This window comes from Lissotriton vulgaris, chromosome 6 (genome assembly GCF_964263255.1).
Source record: "Lissotriton vulgaris chromosome 6, aLisVul1.2, whole genome shotgun sequence".
In the NCBI taxonomy this organism is placed as follows: Eukaryota; Metazoa; Chordata; class Amphibia; order Caudata; family Salamandridae; genus Lissotriton; species Lissotriton vulgaris.
Window position 1 is genome coordinate 1,290,533,295 of NC_141694.1, and position 21,125 is coordinate 1,290,554,419.

General features: G+C 44.4%; 1 protein-coding gene across 1 annotated transcript in view; it reads left to right on the forward strand.

Annotated features, from left to right (window-relative positions):
* The window catches only part of ADGB (androglobin), a 1,363,241-nt gene that overhangs the window by 778,324 nt on the left and 563,792 nt on the right, over positions 1–21,125 (forward strand). The window contains exon 20 of the mRNA XM_086927423.1: positions 6,870–7,130. Coding sequence (XP_086783549.1) covers positions 6,870–7,130 — 261 coding nt within the window. The remainder of the gene's footprint in view (positions 1–6,869; positions 7,131–21,125) is intronic.

Consider the following 21,125-nt stretch of genomic DNA (forward strand, 5'->3'; position numbering starts at 1 on the left):
TACTAAGGAGGGACTAACAAGCCTATTTCTGAATCAGAAGTCAGCATTTACAAAGGTCAATGACACAAGCCAATGAAAAATATGGGCGGAGAGTGGGCGGGGCTTCAAGTGCATGCTCCAATACTGTATGCCTCGCAGCAGTGCATGCGCTGCCCAGGCTCGACCTAAAAATGTATTAGTTGAGTTTTTATCAGATGTTCGAGGAACACGCCCTAGGAGATTCAAGGCCAATCTACAACCATTGTCTTTATTGGAAAGATGCCAATTGTTCAAATGGAGGTGGCACACACTGAACACAGGCAAAGCAAAAACCACAGCTAGGTGAGTGTGGTCACCAGAATTTTTTTATCAAGCACTTCCCCTGCTGAAAGATAATTGGTTAAACTGCTGGAGGTAAAGATACAGTCATGGGTTATGTTATGTTACAGTGGATTTATACTGCGCACAAATACTCAAGAGTGTCCTGCTGCGCAAAGTTACCATGGCCTAGTGGAGCAAAGTGTTTAAGTTGGCTGATTAAAAAGGAAGGTTTTAAGTTGTTTTGAAAAAAATCTGAAGTCCTGAATATACCGTAATTCTAAGGAAAGGGAGTTCCATGCTGTAGCTGCTTTGACCGAGAAGAACTGACCCCCCAGCCGTATCCTGCGGAATCAGGGGATTGCCATCCATCGTTGCATGGCTGATCGCAAAGATCTGCTGGGGACATAGAAAGCAAAACGCTTCCTGATATACATTGGTCCAAGACCGTGCAGGGCTCTATGGGCCAGAGTGAGAGTTTAAAATTGCACTCTGTGAGCTACAGGAAGCCAATGCAGATCTTGTAAATGCTGTCCTGCGCTTGAACTTCCGGAGGTGTTAAAAAGAAGTCTAGCCGTGGCATTCTGTATGGTCTGCAATTTTTTTAACAGATATACAGGGATGCCAATGTACAAGGCATTGGCATAATCAATGCGGGAGAGAATGAGAGCACGGGCGACCATTTCCTTGGCTGGCCTTGGAAGCATGGGGAAGAACCTTCTTAATGATTTAAGAGTGCCAAAGCAAACTCCGGTGAGTTTCTTAATTTGCACCAAAAAGCGAAGGTCTTCACCAAATCAGACCCCCAAGTTCTTTGCTGGATCGCCCACTGAGTTGGGTCGAGGGAAGTCTTGTGGCCACAAGGTTTCTCTAAAGGCAGGAGGAAACTGACCATACAGAAGGACCTCCGACTTGTCCTCGTTGCACTTCAGTTGGGCATGTGTAAGTCACTGAAACACAGATGAGAGGGATTTCTGGGCAGTTTCTGTCGACAAGTCGGAGTCCTTCCAGGTAAATAGGAGCTGGGTGCCATCGGAATAAGCTATTATTTTTGCTGAAAAATCAAAGGAGTCAAATAGGTATTAAAGAGCAAAGGGCTCAAGGTGGAAGCACATCGCCTTTCCAAAAAACATAGATAGAAAGAGCTGCTGATTCGCCAGGATCAGAACCATAAATGATGACTAAATCTCTTTCAACAAAATAGTTACCAAGTGCAATACTGACTCACTAATTCAATTGGTTGAAGAAAAAACCCAGCAGTTTGTTTTTTTAGGAAGGTTAGGGGCCACGATTGACCACAAGGGAACTTGACCAGCCTAGGGTGACCAACTGGCTTGGGTGCAAATTCAGGACAGTGAGTGTAAAAATTCAGGACAAAGGGTCAAAATTCAGGACACAAATTTAGGACTGACAGGAGGTCAAAATTCAGGACAAAACTTAGGGACAAAAGGTACGCTTTACAGACACATCAGAGGAGTTTGTGCAGTAGTATATAAGTAATCCCATCCATATCCAAACATATTCATCCATTTGCAAACCTATCCATCATGTAATCCTTCCATCAATCATTTCACTGATCCATCCCTCCATCCACACTTTCACTCATCCAGCCATCCACCCGTTCACCCTATCCATCCGTACACTCATCCATCCACTCTTCCACCCATCCATCCACTCATCCATCCAGCCATTTACCCTTTCACTCATACAACCATCCTTTCACTTACTCATCCATCCACCCAGTCACATCCTTCCACCCATTCACCTTGTCAGTCATCCATTCATCCTCCATTTCTCTCTCCATTGACCCTTTCACTTAGCCATCCATCCACCCATCCTTCTACTCATCCACTCATGAATCCATCCATTGACCCTATCACTCATCCATCATTTCACTCATTCATCCACCCATTCACTCGCCCATAACCCACCCTTTCACTCATCCATCCATCCACTCATCCATCCACCCTTTTACCCATCCATCTACCCTTCCACCTTCCATCCATCTATTTACCTTTTCTCTCATCCATCCATCCACTCACTCATCTATCCATCCTTTCGCTCATTATCCACCCATTCTTCCATTCACCCTTTCACTAATCCATCCAGCCATCCACCCATCCCTTCACTAACTCACTCACCCACCTTTTCATATAAAAAATGTGCCGATCCTTTGTCTGCAGAGTTGCAGACAAAAGAGGCCCATCAAGAATGTCATCCTTGTTGTAGTTACTAAAGCAAGGGGTGGGGGTAGGGTTCACTATGCCCCTGCACATAGGCAGTTTAAAAAAGTAGAAGTCATGAGTCATGCATGATGCACAGTGCCATGCCATTAGGTGACTGTGACATGGTGTTGTTTCCAGGGATTTAATCTGGATGAAAAAAAGGGGCGGGGTCTCTCCAAAGGGGGTGTTTGATGTAATTAAGGAGTTAGCCTAAAGCACCTAAGCTAAAAATCTGTGCTTAGCATAGTGTGCCGCAAGACTGGTATTTTACCTCTTCTGTCATTGCATCCAGATATATAACACAAGTAATATTACACCTACAACAAGCCAGAACTATTGGCTTTGTCGATGGTTGTTAGTTGCATAAAATAAAAATGCAGCAACCATGGCTTCTTTGAATATAATATTAAAAATGCACTTTTCTAAAATGATGAGACTGAAAGAACTCTAGCCCCTCCTTGTTTCACCAGCTTCTTTTCGTGAACTGGATTCTGTAGCAGCATTGGCGTGTTTGTGAATGTTTTTTTTTAATGCAGATTTATATAGCGCGAACTCGAACCAAAGGTATTGGAGACAGAGCTGGATTGGGATTACCCACTGCTTCTGTGAAATTGTAAAACAAGGGGGGGAGGTGTTAAAAACGCATGGATCAGTTTACACTGGTGAAACACACCTGAAAACAAGTGAGGCCACTTTTGCTCAGGCCCTCTTTCTGCCTTTCTTTCTGATATTCATCTCTTTATACTTAGCCTTGCCCAGCAGGGCTCTACTCTGGGAACTCTCAAGTGTTCTTTCTGCTCTGTCCACTTTCCTGTGGCTGCCTGACCAACCCTCTTTATTTAAGTACTTTATTGTAAATAAGTTCCTGAAAGGGCTTGTGCATATGTTTCTCCCTTCACCCTTCAAAATGCATCAGTGGGATCTGAAACTGTTTTTCACTTATATCATGTGTGCTCCCATTGAGCCGCCCCACAATTGTCCCCTTCGGCTGCTTTCTAGTGTCAATAGCATCTGCCAGGAGAGAGAGTGAGCTGTAGGCTTCATCTTCCAAGCCCCCTATGATATTCCCAGATAATGTGGTGCTTTGTACCTGGGCTTATTTTTTGCCTAAAGTGGTGCCCCTGTTTCATTTGGTATTATTATGAAAAACAGTGGTCCATAGGATTACATTTTTTACAAGAACAAATGGAAATATAGACTCCAATCCGTACTATATTGATTAGTTTTTTTCAGTGCCCAGCCGGGCCTGAAATTTTATTTCAAATATAAACAATTTTAAAAGACCATCAAGGAGGTCTAATGCGAAAGTTGATAGGGTACAAGCCTGTACCTATCCAGAGTACACTCGAGTGTGAGAAAGAAAGCAGAGAAAAGAGGGTAAAGAATATCAGGCAAAAAGAACATGGGAGCCAATTGTCCCTTGCATCAATAGCATATTCGCAAGGCAAGTTCAGACAAACAATTCATGTAACAGTATCAACACAATGGGAAAGTTACAGAACTGAAAAAAGTGTCGACGGCGTTTCGATCCCCGGCTCCTAGTGAACTGGGATCATCATCAGGACTTAAACAATGTATTGCCTGTATGTGCTTTTTCTTAAAAAACCTGTTGGAAATGAAAATTTACAGAAATGGGACCGCACCGAGGACTGGGCTGGATTGCTGTAAATTACTATATGGTAACTTGTGAGACTTTTTAAATTGAAACAGACTCCAGATACTACTAGTCAATTACGATCTCTTTTGATGATTCCAATGTTTGTTGCCTTGTTGGATGAGGTGTTCTAATGTCTGCCGTTGCCCGTCTTCTTAATTCTATACTATTGCGAACAGAGACTGAACTTGTCTAATGGAAACGCAATGTAATGTTTTTAAATGTCATCCCTCAATCATGTACATTAAGGTGCAATAGTATTCCTGATACAATCCTAAATGCATGAGCACGAGCACAATCACGTAGTTCGCATGTTCGATACCACTCCAAGATGGCCGCCACCGGGACAGTCTCCCCGCCCCCTGTCGCTCTCACTCCCTCATCGCTGGTTACTAATTGACGCGGTGTCGGGCTTGGGCTCACTTCCGTATTAGCGTGAAGCCGGCGGACTGCCATCGTGTACACCGCCCGCACATTGCTCGCATCGCGAGTGAAGGAGCATTGACTCTGCGCTCAGGTAAGGGTTCCTGGTCCCCCTTCCCTCCCTGCCATGGGCACGTACTGCCTTCTTCCCCATTGCTAATCTCAACCCTGTTTGCTTTCAGAATAATTAGAGTGCATACTGCCAAGGGGTCGGGATACACTGTATCGCCACATGATTCTTGACTCGTCCCAAGCGGGATATTATGCCATACAGGACAACAGCTTTTTGCAACAATCCTAAACCCACCGGATTAGGAAACCGAGGTAAACATATTTCTTGCTCCCCTCCTTAACGCCGCAGGTTATCTTTAAACAAGCCTAATTGATCACCCTTCGCTTTAGGCACCAGCCCGCCACCCAACCATCTCGCCTTGATTCACAGGAGGTTCCTGAAGACCTTTCGAAAAGGTGTGTTCTTTCACTACCATCATCGCCAATTTTTAGGCACGTAAAAAATCCCGCCACGCTCACGTAACGCATGTTTACGTTGTAGTCACAATAATCTCAATCACAAGATGATACCTTAGTCACAGACCCAAGCATCAGACAGTAAGATCGAAACAATATGTACTTCACATGACTCATCACTACCACGTCACCCCTGAAAGCGACACTTGTAGCCACAACCACGATAGCGTCGAAACGTTCACGGTGTAAGAAATCGAGTCGGCTTCAGCCTAAACTCTTCGCACCCTCTCGGAAAGCATGAGATTGTAACACTGGAAGACTCTTGAATGACATCAACATGATCACCTTGGCATGACACAAAATGAATACTATGTGCATTGTACCTGTAATTAGTGCTGTATTTAAACAGAATTTCCTTTCTCCTTTTCTTCCCATTTCTGTAAATTTTCATTTCCAACAGGTTTTTTAAGAAACAGCACATACAGGCAATACATTGTTTAAGTCCTGATGATGATCCCAGTTCACTAGAAGCCGGGGATCGAAACGCCGTCGACACTTTTTTCAGTTCTGTAACTTTCCCATTGTGTTGATACTGTTACATGAATTGTTTGTCTGAACTTGCCTTGCGAATATGCTATTGATGCAAGGGACAATTGGCTCCCATGTTCTTTTTGCCTGATATTCTTTACCCTCTTTTCTCTGCTTTCTTTCTCACCCTCGAGTGTACTCTGGATAGGTACAGGCTTGTACCCTATCAACTTTCGCATTAGACCTCCTTGATGGTCTTTTAAAATTGTTTATATTTGAAATAAAATTTCAGGCCCGGCTGGGCACTGAAAAAAACTAATCAATATAGTACTGATTGGAGTCTATATTTCCATTTGTTCTTGTAAAAAATTTAATCCTATGGACCACTGTTTTTCATAATAGTTGTTTGCCCGAGGTCCCTAGGTACTTATTGGGTCCCCCTTGTTTTTGAAAATAGACCTGTTTCATTTGGGACAATCTGACACCCTGCCAACCTTTTATGCTCCTTTACGTTCCTCTTAAGAAGAACAACTGCATTGGCTGGACCCTAAAAGAGCGATGTAGTTCTATCTTGACTGCACAAAAGAGTTCTGGGTGGAGGACCAACTCTTTGTGGGCTATGAAGCAGCTAAAAAATGGTTGGACAGCTCAGAAATGAACCATTTTGCACGGGGTCATTCTCTTTATCAAAATCTGCAACACCCTGGCTAAAAAGCAGCCTCTTAAGAGCTTACGGCCTTTTCTACCAGATGAAAAGCTTCAACCCCGGCGTTCGCTTCTGGTGTTCCAGTCCTGGACAGCAACATTGGCGTCCCTCCATATGTTTGCCAAGCAAAAATACCTGGACAGTCAAGTCTGTAGGGATGGGCATTTTGACCATTTGTTCATGCAGGGCTTCTTAGTTTAGTCAATTTGTCTGCAGCCCCCAATACTGGATGCTATGGATTGGGTATCTATTCGTGAGGTCCAAATTATGGACGGTTCGTAAAATTTGCGGACGGTTGGTCACCCTAGATCAGCTTGTGGTTGATAAACTGTCATCTGGAGAAAATTACCTTTTAACGTGTTCACTCACCTCCAGAATAAGACCTCCCGTCTCCCCTCTTTCATAATTCAATAGCAGCAATCCACAAATTTGAGATTCCATGGCAAACCATGCCCTTTACAGGTGTTGGTTTTCAGTAAATAAATATGTGCTGCAGTGCTTAAGAGTATTTTTTTGGCTTGTCTTTTTCATTCTGTGTTATGCTAAAGCCTTGTATCTTTCTTCACAGGAAAGTCTCCGTTTCATGGAGAAGGGCTCCAGTATTTTGAGAGCTATTGGGAATGTGATACATCATTTTAGCAATGAAGGAGAACTGCCAATTGCCTTCCAGGAGCTGCAATTAGCCTATTTCCCTGAAAAGGCAGATCATGACACAGTGGTGAGCCCCCCCGTAGCATTGGCATCGAAGATGTTTAACAAAGGGACAATGGAACTTGAACACAGTGCAGATAAAGAAGGCCCTACTGGAATTCCAGAAAAGCACCATGAGGTGAGCTCTGCTGTTCTTTTTCTTCTTTAATAGATATTCTCCATTTTCCCAGCACCCCTGTACCTTTAACATTTATTACCAAGCAGTAAACTGACAAGACACTGATGCCGTATCAGGTATGTGGAGTTCATGTTTATTTTCTGATGTAGAGCAAGCCCCGTACTAGCGGTGAGTGTCCAACCTTCCTAGCAGCCTCTCACCAACTGTCGAGAACAGGTACTCGAACGATGGGCATTAACATGCAAATAAAAGTGTGCATACAAAACTCCAGAACACAACACCCCCCCCTCCCTTATAAAATTATTAATAGCTAATTTCAAGTACTAACAGAGGGAAAATAATGCTGTTCAAAAGTGAATTAAAATAAAGTCCAACCGTGTCAACCATATGCCAGCCACGGTCCTGTGCAAGTTGCCCAGGTTTTGGATGTGGATGTGGTGCATTCTGATCCCATGGGAATGTTAGCCAGAAGTCATCCGCCACCAACCCCACTGCAGCCTCTAAGCACTCCTAGTTTGGTCCTACATGACTGTGGGTACCCAGTTGGAGGGAGAATCCAGTGTCATCTCCTCCACTGGCAGTCCATAACATCCGACAATTGGGTCTTGCAGATCATTCGGATGAGTTGCTCCCTCTCTTTCCAACCTTTCCCTCCCCCTCTACTGCCTCTTCATGAACGGCTCATGGGGATCATCGTATCTTGCTCCAAGAGGAAGTTACAGCGCTCCTGGCCAAAGAGACTTTAGAAAGGGTTCCTATATCAGTGGTTGTTATTCAAACTACTTTCTGAAAAAAAAAGCAAAGGTATTCGTCCTATTCTAGACCTCCAAATCATCAATCTCTTCCTCAAAAAGGAAAAATTCAAGATATCCTCTTTGTCTCAGGTCTTGTCTGCCCTAAATCAAGGAGACTGGCTGATAGCGTTGGACTTGCAGGATGCTTATTTGCACATCCCCATCCTGCCTGCCCATAGCCGTTACCTCCTGTTCAAGCTAGGCCACAAACACTTTCACTGTGCTTCCCTTTCGCCTTGCCAACGCCCCTCAAGCGTTCACCAGGGGAAGGTGGTGGTAGCAACTGATCTGCGCAGGTTGGGGGTTTTAGTCTTCCTATACTTTGACGACTGGCTGTTGAAGGCGGCCTCACCCCGGGCTGTTGTTTCCCATCTACAGACTACGGTAGACATCCTGTATTCTCTGGGGTTCACTATAAATGTACAGAGGTCACACCTGACTCCTTAGATGCTCCCTTTCATCAGAGCTGTTTTGGACATAGTGCAGTTTTGGGCTTATCCTCCCAAGCAGCGATTCGAGAATATTCAAGTTATGATACCGATGTTTCAGCCTCTCTCCAGGATTTCAGTGAAAATGACTCTGAGGATTCTGCGCCTCATGGCCTCCTGCATCAATCAATCAATCATTGACACTTATGTAGCGCGCTACCTACCCGTAGGGTCTCAAGGCGCTGGGGGGGGGGGGGGGGTGCCGCTACTGCTACTGCTCGAACAGCCAGGTCTTCAGCTTCTTCCTGAAGGAGAGGTGGTCTTGGGTCAGGCGCAGGTCGGTTGGGAGGGAGTTCCAGGTCTTGGCGGCCAGGTAGGAGAAGGACCTTCCTCCCGTAGTCGCTCTTCGGATGTGGGGGTAAATCATGCCAGATGGCATATGTGGGCTCTGCAGTGGAACCAGGAGTTCAAGTGGATGCAGCAAATGGGGAATCTCTCCCACATGGTCCAGATCTTGGCGGGAACTGCAGTGGTGGCTAACGAACCACGATTGGGTCAGAGGCAGACACCTTTCCCTTCCCCATCCAGATCTCACAGTAGTGACAAATGGGTCACTCCTGGGCTGGGGCGGCCATCTGGAAGAGGTGGAGATCAGAGGACTCTGGTCTCTGGCGGAATCTGGACTCCACATCAACCTGTTGGAGCACCGATCGATCTCACTACCATTGAAAGCATTTCTTCACCTGGTAAGTTGGAAGTTGGTGCAAGTGTTCACAAACAACAACATCACAGCCATGGGGTACTTCAACAAACAGGGCAGGGTAGGGTCGTGGGCCCTTTTTTTAAGAGGCCCTGCCTCTATAGACATGGCTGGAACAGCAGAGCAAAATCCTGGTAGTTCAACAGCTGGCTGGTTCTCTAAATGCCAGGGCAGACAAACTCAGCTGTCAATGCCTAGTGGATCACGAATGGCGTATCCACTCAGAGGTGGCACAAAGTCTCTTTCAGCAGTGTAGAGAGCCTTGGTTAGATCTGTTTGCCTCTGAAGTGATCGGGTAATATTATCAGTCTGCGCGTTGGAGTCTCGAAGATGGCTGTTGCTCGGCCATGGTTTTTGTTCAAGTGGAGCTCAAGCCTCCTGTATGCCTTTCCCACTATACCATTTCTGCCTCAAGAAGATCAGGAACGACTGGGCCCAAGTAATGCTTGGGGCTCCGGACTGCACACAGACAGTATGGTATTCAGAGTCTCTGAAAATGAACATCCATCCTCCAATCAGACTGTCCCTACGGGAGGATCTTCTGTCCCAGCATCAGGGGAGGGTCCTCCCCCCAAAGCTGTCAACCCTCCACCCAATTGTGTGAAGATTGAGCAACAACCGTTGATAGCTTTTGACCTTCCTTCTGAAGTTTGCAAAGTTATGTTGGCGGCCCGGTGGCTCTCCACCAAAGCGGCAAATGCCTGCCATTGGCACACATTAGTAAAATATTGTACAGAAAAGTTTATTGACCCTCTTTCTGCCTTTCTTTCTGATATTCATCTCTTTATTCTTACCCTTGCCCAGCAGGGCTCTACTCTGGGAACTCTCAAGTGTTCTTTCTGCTCTGTCCACTTTCCTGTGGCTGCCTAACCAACCCTCTTTATTTAAGTCCTTTATTGTAAATAGGTTCCTGAAAGGGCTTGTGCATATGTTTCTCCCTTCACCCTTCAAAATGCATCAGTGGGATCTGAAACTGTTTTTCACTTATCTCATATGTGCTCCTGTTGAGCGGCTCCACAATTGTCCCCTTCGGCTGCTTTCTAGTGTCAATAGCATCTACCAGGAGAGAGAGTGAGCTGTAGGCTTCATCTTCCAAGCCCTCTATGATATTCCCAGATAATGTGGTGCTTTGTATCTGGGCTTATTTTTTGCCTAAAGTGGTGCCCCTGTTTCATTTGGGACAATCTGACACCCTGCCAACCTTTTATGCTCCTTTACGTTCCTCTTAAGAAGAACAACTGCATTGGCTGGACCCTAAAAGAGCGATGTAGTTCTATCTTGATTGCACAAAAGAGTTCTGGGTGGAGGACCAACTCTTTGTGGGCTATGTAGCAGCTAAAAAATGGTTGGACAGCTCAGAAATGAACCATTTTGCACTGGGTGATTCTCTTTATCAAAATCTGCAACACCCTGGCTAAAAAGAAGCCTCTTTAGAGCTTACGGCCTTTTCTACCAGATGAAAAGCTTCGACCCCGGCGTTCGCTTCTGGTGTTCCAGTCCTGGACAGCAACATGGGCATCCCTCCATATGTTTGCCAAGCACAAATACCTGGACAGTCAAGTCTGTAGGGATGGGCATTTTGACCATTTGGTCATGCAGGGCTTCTTAGTTTAGTCAATTTGTCTGCATCCCCCAATACTGGATGCTACGGATTGGGTATCTATTCAAAGGTAAGGCATTTGCAGCTAGAAGTCTCTATCAGGTGAACAAGTTACTTACCTTTGGTAATGCATTATCTGCTGGAGACAATATCTAGCTGCAGAAACCTTACAGACCCACCCATGCCTCTCCGCTCTGCAGACACATTTATAGAGCTAGGGTTGCTCCCCTTTCAGGGTCTTAGTTTGAACCCACACTAGTCAGTTCACTTCATGGCTCTCTGCTTTTGGCATGGAAAGTCGTGAAAGGTAACTGACGTCCTCCCGTCTTGTTGTGCCTATATAGGTGACCGTGACATTATATCCGGCCCCAACGACACTGGGTGGAACTGAATGGAGCCACCTGACAGTGCGCAGGGGTACTTCTCACGCAAATGTTTCCGGATCCAGTCTAATGCCTGGGAAATTCAAAGGTAAGGAATCTGCAGTTGGATATCTTTTCTACCAGATAATGCATTACCAAAGGTAAGTAACTTGTTCATCAAGCCCTATAACTGCAAACTCTGCAGTTTAGCAATCTTTCATTTCATGTGAATCTGAGATTAGACTGTGCTTCATGCTAGGTGGACATTTTTCTTAAAGATCATGCGTCTTAACAGGTCCAAGGTGGGGGCAAACCTTGTCAGACTGACCACTTAGCCCTAAGAGATAGCTGGCATGTGTTTGACCCTAATAACTTTTAATATGACTTCAGGGAAGGAACTGTGGGGCATATCATCAAGGCCATGCGATAATTATCGCTCAGCACTCTTAGAGAAAGTATAATTATCATCATCCAACTCTGAATTGTATCGCAGAGATAGCGTGCTATCGTAACGCTTATCTCCAAAGCGATAAAATTCAGAGAGCAAGCTGCAAATTGTGCGATTATCACTGGAAATACAGGGATAATCGGATAAGGTTTGGCGAAAGCTTGCTGATAGGGCAAGGCATACTCAGCCATGATATCCACCTTTCATAGGATATCATGGCTAAGTCAGTTTTGAAGCAGGCGTAAGGAAAGTAGTGATAACAGAAGTTATCACTACTTTGCTTGTCGCTCGGCAGGTTAGCGGGCCCATTGATAATTGGAGAAATGTCGCTTAGCGACATTTCTCCAGTTATGTCAGGGCAGGAACGCCCACTTTGCATCTCATTAGAGATGCAAAGATGGGCGTTGGGGGAAAGGGCTATAATGTAAGGATTCACGCGTTAGCGTGACCTTGCTGATTAGGCAATAAAATTATCGCTGCTTTCTGTCTGAAAACGGACGCTAAAGCGGCGATAATTGTATCTCCGGGGCTTGTTGATTTGCCCCTGTATGACTTCATATTTAGGCTACACAAATCAAAAGTTATAGTGGCACCTCTATTCTTTTTTCTAGACAGCTGATGTCTTGGGAAGCCAATATAATTTAATCAAACTCCTTGGTAGTTATGGACAGTGCAAGTGCGCAGTTGCTGGGACTTTTGGTCTGTTTTTTGTGCTGCCGGAGTCCATGTTTGTTTTAGATTGATTAGCGGGCAGCTTGTGCACGCAATTATATGTATATAGAGTTCATTTAAGGCTTCCAACATTTTCTGTAATATGATCAACTTATGTTCAATGAAAATCATCCAAGCTACCAGTAGTATTAGTGTTGTATTAGCGAGCACATCAGCAAAGATTACATTAGTGGTCACTATATGCATGATTACCAGCAGTGATCACCTCAGTGCATCAGATTGAGATGCCATCTGTAACGAAAAAAAGATTTTGTCAGATTGGAATGCTTCTACGTGAGTAATACATAGTAGCCATAGCTGCAATGCCCCAGGGTTAAGGTAATAACACTAGTAATATGACTCCCTAGTGCTACATGATATTTATCATTCAAATATCTGCTTTAATTATTGTTGAAGATGGCCCTTTCTCCAGGTTCACCCCTAAAGCTGTGCCTTGCTCCTCCCCTTTTTACAGAATTTGCTTTTGTTGGCTATAGGACTCTGGACACCTTACCTGCTAACCAGTGCTAATGTGCATGTGCCCTCTCCCTAAAACATGGTAGCATTGGCTTATCCACAATTGACATATTCAGTTTAATTATAAGTCCCAAGTAAATTGCACTGCATGTGCCCAGGGCCTGTAAATTAAATGCTTCTAGTGGGCCTGCAGTATTGGTTGTACTTCCCACTTAACTGGCCGTTTAAGCATGTCTCAGGCGCGCCACTGCAGAGCCTGTTTGTGCAGTTTAAACTGCTGTGTCCACCTGGCAAGTTAAAACTCTTGCCAGGCCCAAACCTTTCTTTCTAATGCATTTAAGTCACCCCCAGGGTGGACCACGGACAGCCCAAAGGGCAGAATGCAATGTAGTAAAAGTTTGGACATGTACTTTTAGGTTTTCCACTTGCTGGTATTGAAAAACTCTTAAATTCATTTTTCACTAATGCAAGGCCTATCTCTCCGTATGATAACATTGGGATTACCTTTTTATATTTTATAATTGCAATTTCTAATTGTGAAGCGATAGACGTTTCAAGTGTGGTGTCTCTGGAATCCCAATTTAAAAACCAAACATATGGTGAACTCAGATTTTAAATTGTAGTTCGGAAGATGTCACTTGTAGAAAGTTAAAGACACACAGATGATGGACAGAATGCAGAGCAAATCAAACGTTCCCCCACAGTCAATTGATCTGGGTCAAATCCATTGTTCTTTTGCTCACCGTGCCACCCCAGTTTAGACCCAGCCATATGCAAATCAGTATTGCCCCTGTGCCTCATGGGAACAGTCCAGCCCGAACTGGCAAGCCAGGTCCTTGCTGGACCAGGAACAAGCATCCTTTAACCAGTTTCGGGGCATCACCCCTCATCAGCCAGGCTAGCTTGAATCCAGTGACACAGTGAGCTTGGGACCCACATCTGGGCATACCCGGCGGACTGAGGGCAAGAAAGCAAAAGACACACAGATGATGGAAGTAATGCATAGCAAATCAAACATTCACCCCCGTCAATAGATCTGGGTTAAATCCAGCTTTCCTTTGCTCACCGTGCCACCCCAGTTTAGACACAGCCATTTGCAAATCAGTCTTGACCATGTGCCTCATGGGAACAGTCCAGCACAAACTGCCAAGCCAGGACCTCCCTGGAACGGAAATAACCATCCTGCGACCGGTTTCGGGTTATCACCCCTCATCAGTCAGGCTAGCTTGATTCTAGTGACACAGTGAGCCCGGGACCCACTTCAGTACACTTCTGGACCTGTGGATACGCTGCCAGAAAAGGCTGCTGTGCTGCTGAAAATGATTGCTACTTTGCTGGGACTTCTATTTTGCTGTGCTGACCTGCTGCCTGCTGCTCTCTTGCATGGGTGAGAAGGACTGGATCTGCATCACCTGAACCCAAAACCTCGAGTGACTCCAAGGACTAGTTGGCTGGCCTCCTGATCTGAAGTCTCACAAAAGATTTCCAACCACCCTGCTTCTGCACCTGCACTCTGCAATCTTTGAGTCTGCCCTGCCAAGTGATACCATTCCTGCCCTGGACCTTTGAAAGTGGGCCTAAGGGGCACGCTTGAGCTGAACCAACGCATCCTCTGCCATACTGATGCATCGCCGCTGTTGCGTGGCTCAGAACTGACACATAGCCTCTGCTGCGTGGATCAACACTGACCCATCGCTGCTGCTGCAAGGATTGAACCTTATGTATCATCTTCCGAATCACCATAGCGCAATGCTCTTTCTGGTGCAGTGCCCTCACACCTCCATTGACAGCAGCCTCAAAGACGACTCCGAACCTCCCATTGCAGCACCCCGCTCATCAGAGGTGATGCATCGCCTTAGCTGCACGGATCAGGATCAGAGTATCACCGACGCTGTGTGGATTGGCACCGGAGCATCACCTTGTGTACACCAAGCATCCTCAATGTCGACAGAAGAATCATTAAGGTACTTTTCTGCAGCGGACCTCGCTGGGTCCCTGTATCTGGCCTGCGCTCCATCGTGGTCGGCCTGTATTCTTGACTTTCTCCCACCTGGTGCAACCGTGTATTACAAGTATGAGCATATTGCTTCTAAGCACTATTTTAAGCTTATTCTTTAAAAAATCATAACTCAAGTTCTATGTATTGGATTTTTGTCGTTTGGTCTTGTTTTATTTATTAAATTAAGCTCTATTTTTCTAATCTGTTGTGGAATCTTTTTGTGTGGTGTGTTCACTGTTTTACTGTTTGAAATTTTGCACAAATACTTTACACATTCCCTCTAAGTAAAGTCTGACTTTAGAGTTTGCTTGCTTCGTGCCCGGACTAGGATTGCTGCTTGCTTAGGACTAATTCCCCAGTTTACCAACAACCCAATTGCTAACAATTATATTTTGGAAATTCAGCTATTTTTCTCTAAATATCAGTTGTGAGAATACACTCACTTCATCTCAAATACAGACTCTGAATTTTGGTATACATATATTTATTATATCATACACAAACAAAGTGTAATTTAGTAGGTTGGACAGCTACTTTCTGGTTGCTGAACAGCTACCAGTAGCTGACTAACTACATATTGAAGCCTGTTTTAGGATAATTAAGTAGTGTACGACGCCTGGTGTAGCAGTGCAGTCATGCAGTAATCCTTTATGGGTTCCGGAGTGGCGTGCTACTTGCCAGAAAAGTGGTTCAACACCCATCAGGGGTAACAAGTGCTATATGAATGCAAATCTTTCTTCCCCTTTTATCCCTCCGCTATCCTTCTCACTCCAAGTAACTGACTAATATCCACCACTGAAATTACTTCATATTTCACCATATTAATTCACCACTAATCCTTTGTAGGCTTCCTGAATAGCGTGCGTCAACAAGCGCTATATAAATACAAACCTTTGTCCTCCTCTATTTTTCTGCTATCATTCCAAATCAAATAACTGACTAACCTATCCGCCACTTAAAATGTACTTGCATGTTTCACTATACTAATTCAACACTAATCCTCTATGGGTCCCGGAGTAGCGTGCTACTCGCCGAAAATGCGCTTTGATGCCTCGTCAGGTGTAGTGGGCGCTATATAGATGCAATTACATGATCACCTGTCCCCATATACCATAGCACTTAGGGCCTCACGCTCACACCACACACATGCACCAACAGTCCCCATGTACTGTAGCAGCTCAGCTCATGCGCATGCCAGTTTGGTGAACTTAAACATGTACACTTTGTCTCCACATCTTCCCTGATGTAGGGCAAGTTTAAGCTGAGCACACAGCAACGGAGGTTTATGAGTATGCCAGCCTCCACTCCTATGACACAGGTCGAAAGGCCTGTCCATATTTCTTGATCACTCACTTTAAAAACAGAATGCTGCCCCACTGCTCTAGTACTACTCAGCGTCAGGTAAGGGTGGTAACCTTCCATTGCTATAAGAGTAGCATATGGTGCACACCTCCTGATTTAATCTGACTGCAGTCCATGGCACAGACCTAGGTCTTGATGCCCATGCATGATCCAAATTCGCTCATGACCTAAAATCATTACTGAGGAATCAGTTATCACCGCAGTTGGACACTCAGGGCAAGGGTTCACATCTATTGCCATGTAAGGGACTTTTGCAGCCCAACAGAGACAAAAGTCATTTTCACTTAACTGAGTGCCCAACTTACTATTGAACACTGCTGGCAAGTAAGCCGCGAGTACTCCTAGCATACTAATGAGATTTTGGAGTAAGCCAGGAACACTGAAAGAGTCACACTAATTCACAGCAATATCTTTCTGTATCGGGCCCACAGTCTCTAGTTTGCAACATATATAGATGGATTAGCTGTTGTTTATGTCCATGTCCCCAATGAAAGCCAAAAACAACAGTAACATGAAGACGATGAGAGAAATCTATGCCAGAGCCAGATCTAAAACGTGTTAGTTAACTCTCAGTCTCTTGTCATCTGGGTCTGTATTCTTCCAGCCTAATCTCCCATGAAACCCATTACCGGCATTCTGAAAGGACAGGGCACATTATAATGTAATAAATTGCTCCAGTGCAGGATTTTCAACCACAATGGTGTGTCTTCATCATCTGCAATCTCTGTACTTCTAACTACCTGCTTTCCTACTTGGATGCTGTCGCAGGGATTCCGTGCTCAGACAGAACTGTGCATAGAGGCTTGGAACCTCAGTGAATTAGGATGTCCCAAAACTCACCTTAGTACCCAAAAATCCCCTACCAGACTAGCAATCAGTGTCTCATTGGTCATCATAAACTCCCAATGCTTAGACAAACCAGAACATGAACTTAGTACACCTCAGGTAACGTGAAACACATGAACACTCTTTCGTTATACAATCATTTCAATCCAGAACCAGGAGTAAAAGAGGACATGTGCATATTTGAAATGTTTATTCACTAATGCAGTGCTCTCATGCGCAGTATCTTAGCTAATACAAGCAAACATATTATAAGAAACAAAGTAATCAGCATAGTCACTAGTCCATAGAACACAAACGGTGCAAGCATAGTATTATGCTAAAATGAATAGGGTTTAACAAAACCTAATTCTCACCCCCCCCCCCCCCCAAGCTAGTATACTATATTATATCTAAGAAGGTCTCTCATGGGTTTTAGCAGAGCGGCCCCATACCTCAAGATCCTAGTGGTAAGGGATCACATCATCAGCAACCAGCTCTCTGCATGCGAAGCACCATCAAGTGTGTTTGTATGCTCTTGTGCAAAGCAATATAAAACGCGCCTAAAGCCAGATCTTGGCTGCAGCTGCATGTATGTTATGTCTAGGGACGTGCGAAGATCAGTGCTCATAACAACTACTGTGTTGAGATATCCTTGAAGGTTTCATCACTCACTGTACAAACACAGCTCGCCAAGCAAGGCTGGTATCAGTGTAACAACATATTATTCTTGTATGAACCGAAAACATTTTACTAGGCTCAAAGCTAAAGCGCAGATATGTGTTGTGTTCAAAAGGCAGCAGAAAGGTAAAATGGCGTTTAAACTCCTAAAAAGCTCATGCTATCTTAACACAGTAATCAGGCTACATCTATCCATATATCACCCTCCCTTGATCCAAGCATGTATCAGATAAGATAAGATAAGAAAAGGGACTCAATTGTTGAAAGCAGAGTTCAATATAACGCTCAGTTCGAAATCGAGTAGGTGAGGAAAAAAATTTGTCAGCCAAATAATTCAAAATCCCACCAACACGACGTTGTAATGTCCACTGTCAGCAAAGCCAATAGGTCCGATCAAAAAATGTCCATGATAATTTGAGAAAAATATTTATGAGAGAAGAAAAAAATCATGACACCAAAGGCCTCAATAGTATTTAGCCTAAAACTGAGTATGTGAAGTAAGCAGCAACCGCTTCCAAAAGGAAGTCACTGTTATCATCCGAAAACAACTCTGCCATCCAATTATTCAACAGAAGGAACATACATGCTCTTCTATTACCGGAGCCTCTAATACCATCAGAGGACAACTTGGTGGGTTCTCAATGAAGCTGTGTGCCAAGAAATCTTGCGCCGCTGCGAATATATTCCAACGACTCAGAACTCTGTGTGGCTCACTGGTTAGAGGCGGCAGACCCGAGAGCAGAGGACGGCCCGGGACCAGGGTTCGATTCCCGGCGCGGCAGGTTTCTGGACCAGGGTCAGCGGACTTGATAATTCTCTCGCCTCGGTGCCCACTCTGATCAGCGTTCACACTCGGCAACTCTGGGCATTAGCTTGCCTCATCTTCACTAACGGCCCCACCAGACCGCCGGGGATGCCTGGTCTCACCCTGGAGATACCCATTAAGGGACCATCTCTCAGGGAAGCCAGGAAGGGTTTCGCAGCGGTCGAAGCGCCTTGGGACCCTACGGGTAAGTAGTGCGCTATATAAATGCCTATACATTTACATTTACATTTACATGCATCGCTGCAAAGGCCATAATCCCTCCGTCAGAACAAAGCAATTCATGAGCAACTAAGGGACTCATGAGATGATCATAATCCACTTCAGGAGACACCAAATTGCTGAGACACCAATCCAGGGCCCACATGAAATCACAGCTCAGGCAATGAAATACAGGCTGGACACAGGTGGAATAGGAAAATCGAAATGATAATCCATATGATGCACTCAAAGTGGCAAGTGGCAGCACACCATAGTATTCAAGCATCCTGTTGCGAAACAGTGCTAACTGCTCCCGCTCGTTTGCGAAGACAGGACGGGCATCCATTTTGAAATAAACAAAATAGTAACAAAAAAACAGTAGCCAGTGCCAGCAAAACAGGAAGTCCACCAAATAGGCTGGAGAATATTGAGTGGAGGAAAGCAGGAATGACTCCAAATATTTTCTGGAAAGAAGTCACTAGACCACCACTCACTACTTAAAAAAAATGAGCCAGCCCCGAAGTGGAGGATGCGTTAAAGATTGTATGAATCAGCTCACCAAAATGTAAAGGAAGGTCAGTATTTAATAAAGCATGCACTTCTGTACGGGTGTTAGCTACGTAAAGGACAAATGTTTCACGAGCAGATGTCAGGGCAACTTCTTTTTGTGACAATAAAGCTCTTATTCTGCTCATCTTATTGAACTCTGACTTCAAGGCCGGAATTCTCGGCCAGATGGAAACATCCAGGTCCCCATGCGGGGGTGGATAAAGCACATTCTTACAGCAAGCGACACGCTCACTGACTGTTATAACGTAAGCTATGCCTTTCAATAACCCACAACAATCCTCATTGTTTAAAAGTAAATAACTCCCGTTAACTAATAAGGTAAAAGTTGGGACTATAGCAGGCACTGTTGTACCTTTCAAAACACATGCTAAATTAGGGCGGTCCTGGTTACAAGAACCATGCAATTGGATGTGCCTACACATCAACGAGTGATCTGGTGTTTCTGTACACTCATCTCCATTCAGATATACCTCTTTCCCGTACCTAAGGCATCTAAAAGTAAAAGGGAGCGACCAGGCTTCATGTAAGTAGGAGGTACCGAGCCGCTCGTATCTGCCAATGGCAAAATACTTCATGCAATTTGAAAACTGGAAAAGCGCGAAAGGTAAAGTTATCAATCTGTGGATTAGCCACGTTGCAGCCGTGGCCTCTGCCACTGAAAAGGGCAAAGACTCCAAGCGTTCAATGTGTAACATTGAAAAAGAAGCATCTCTCATGGAAAGCAAACGTTGTTTTTCAGTCAAATTAAAAGGTGCAAAGAGAGATGTGACATTAGCATAGGTCCAAGGCACTTTTCCATTTTTCAGCGTCTGTAAGGTCCACGCAAACTGCATAACAGAACGCAATTGATTTTGACCATGGTACAAAACCGACACCTCATCATGTACAATTTCAACAACAGATGAAACAATATTATCCAATGTGTAAATTCGGGAAGAAAGCGTATTAATGCTGTCATCCACAACTGCAAGCACTTTTTCTAAATTAGCTTGGTCGATAGCTCTAAGGCATGTAGCCGCTTCAATCTGTGATGTTTTCCAGAGTTCATTATAAATGGCATAGATCCATCTTTTAGACCTACCTATAGCTGGGCCCTTTATGAAATCAATCAAGTCGACCTTGTCGGTCAGTTTAGATAAATGCAATTTAACTGATGCTAACGTAGAGTGCTTGAGCCAATTCTGACATAATTTGCCAACAGAATAAGTGGTAACAGAATGGTCACTATCAAAATGGGGATCTACTCTGACTTGAGTAAAACCCTCAGCCAGACCCAAAAAACGAAGCTGGCACGAATCTGCACTTCGGTGCCACATTAACCAACCTTTGGGATTCAAATTGGAAATGTTAAAGGAGGAATTTAGCAAATGGGTTTGCGATTCTCTAATTGAAAATTTAGTTGAGTTTTCCCAACCCGAATATTCTTCCAAATCTGGATAGGAAGGAGAGTTTAATTTTTTCGGAGTAGCCAATCCAAAGCATGTTGTCTGCGAGATAGTAGAATTAAAAAACAACATAAGATTTGGGATTAGACATGCACGGTGCAGTGCCCCAGTGCCTTGTACCTGCCAACTTTTAGAACCCCAAACCGATTTAAGGTCAATAGCTTCCTTCCATAACTCGTAGCCACCTACAGCAAATACAATAACTTAGTATTGATAAGTCTAACTTTGGAATTGGATTTATCTGTTATTTTAAAATAAAAAGAAGCCAGATTGGACTGATTAAAATCAGTAAAATATGTATATTTTTTCAAAAATGTGTTTGAGCTGCCCTTAAAGGAGCTGGGCAATGTTCCCCCTGGGTATAATTCACAGTACTCCTCCTAGAATTAGTTTTGTGTAAGATGTGATTGCCAAAATGCTGGTAACAAAACAAATCACCATCATTAGCAGATTCTAAATATACATCTTCAGCATCAAAGGCAGCATATTATTTCAAATCAGCAAACAAAGCC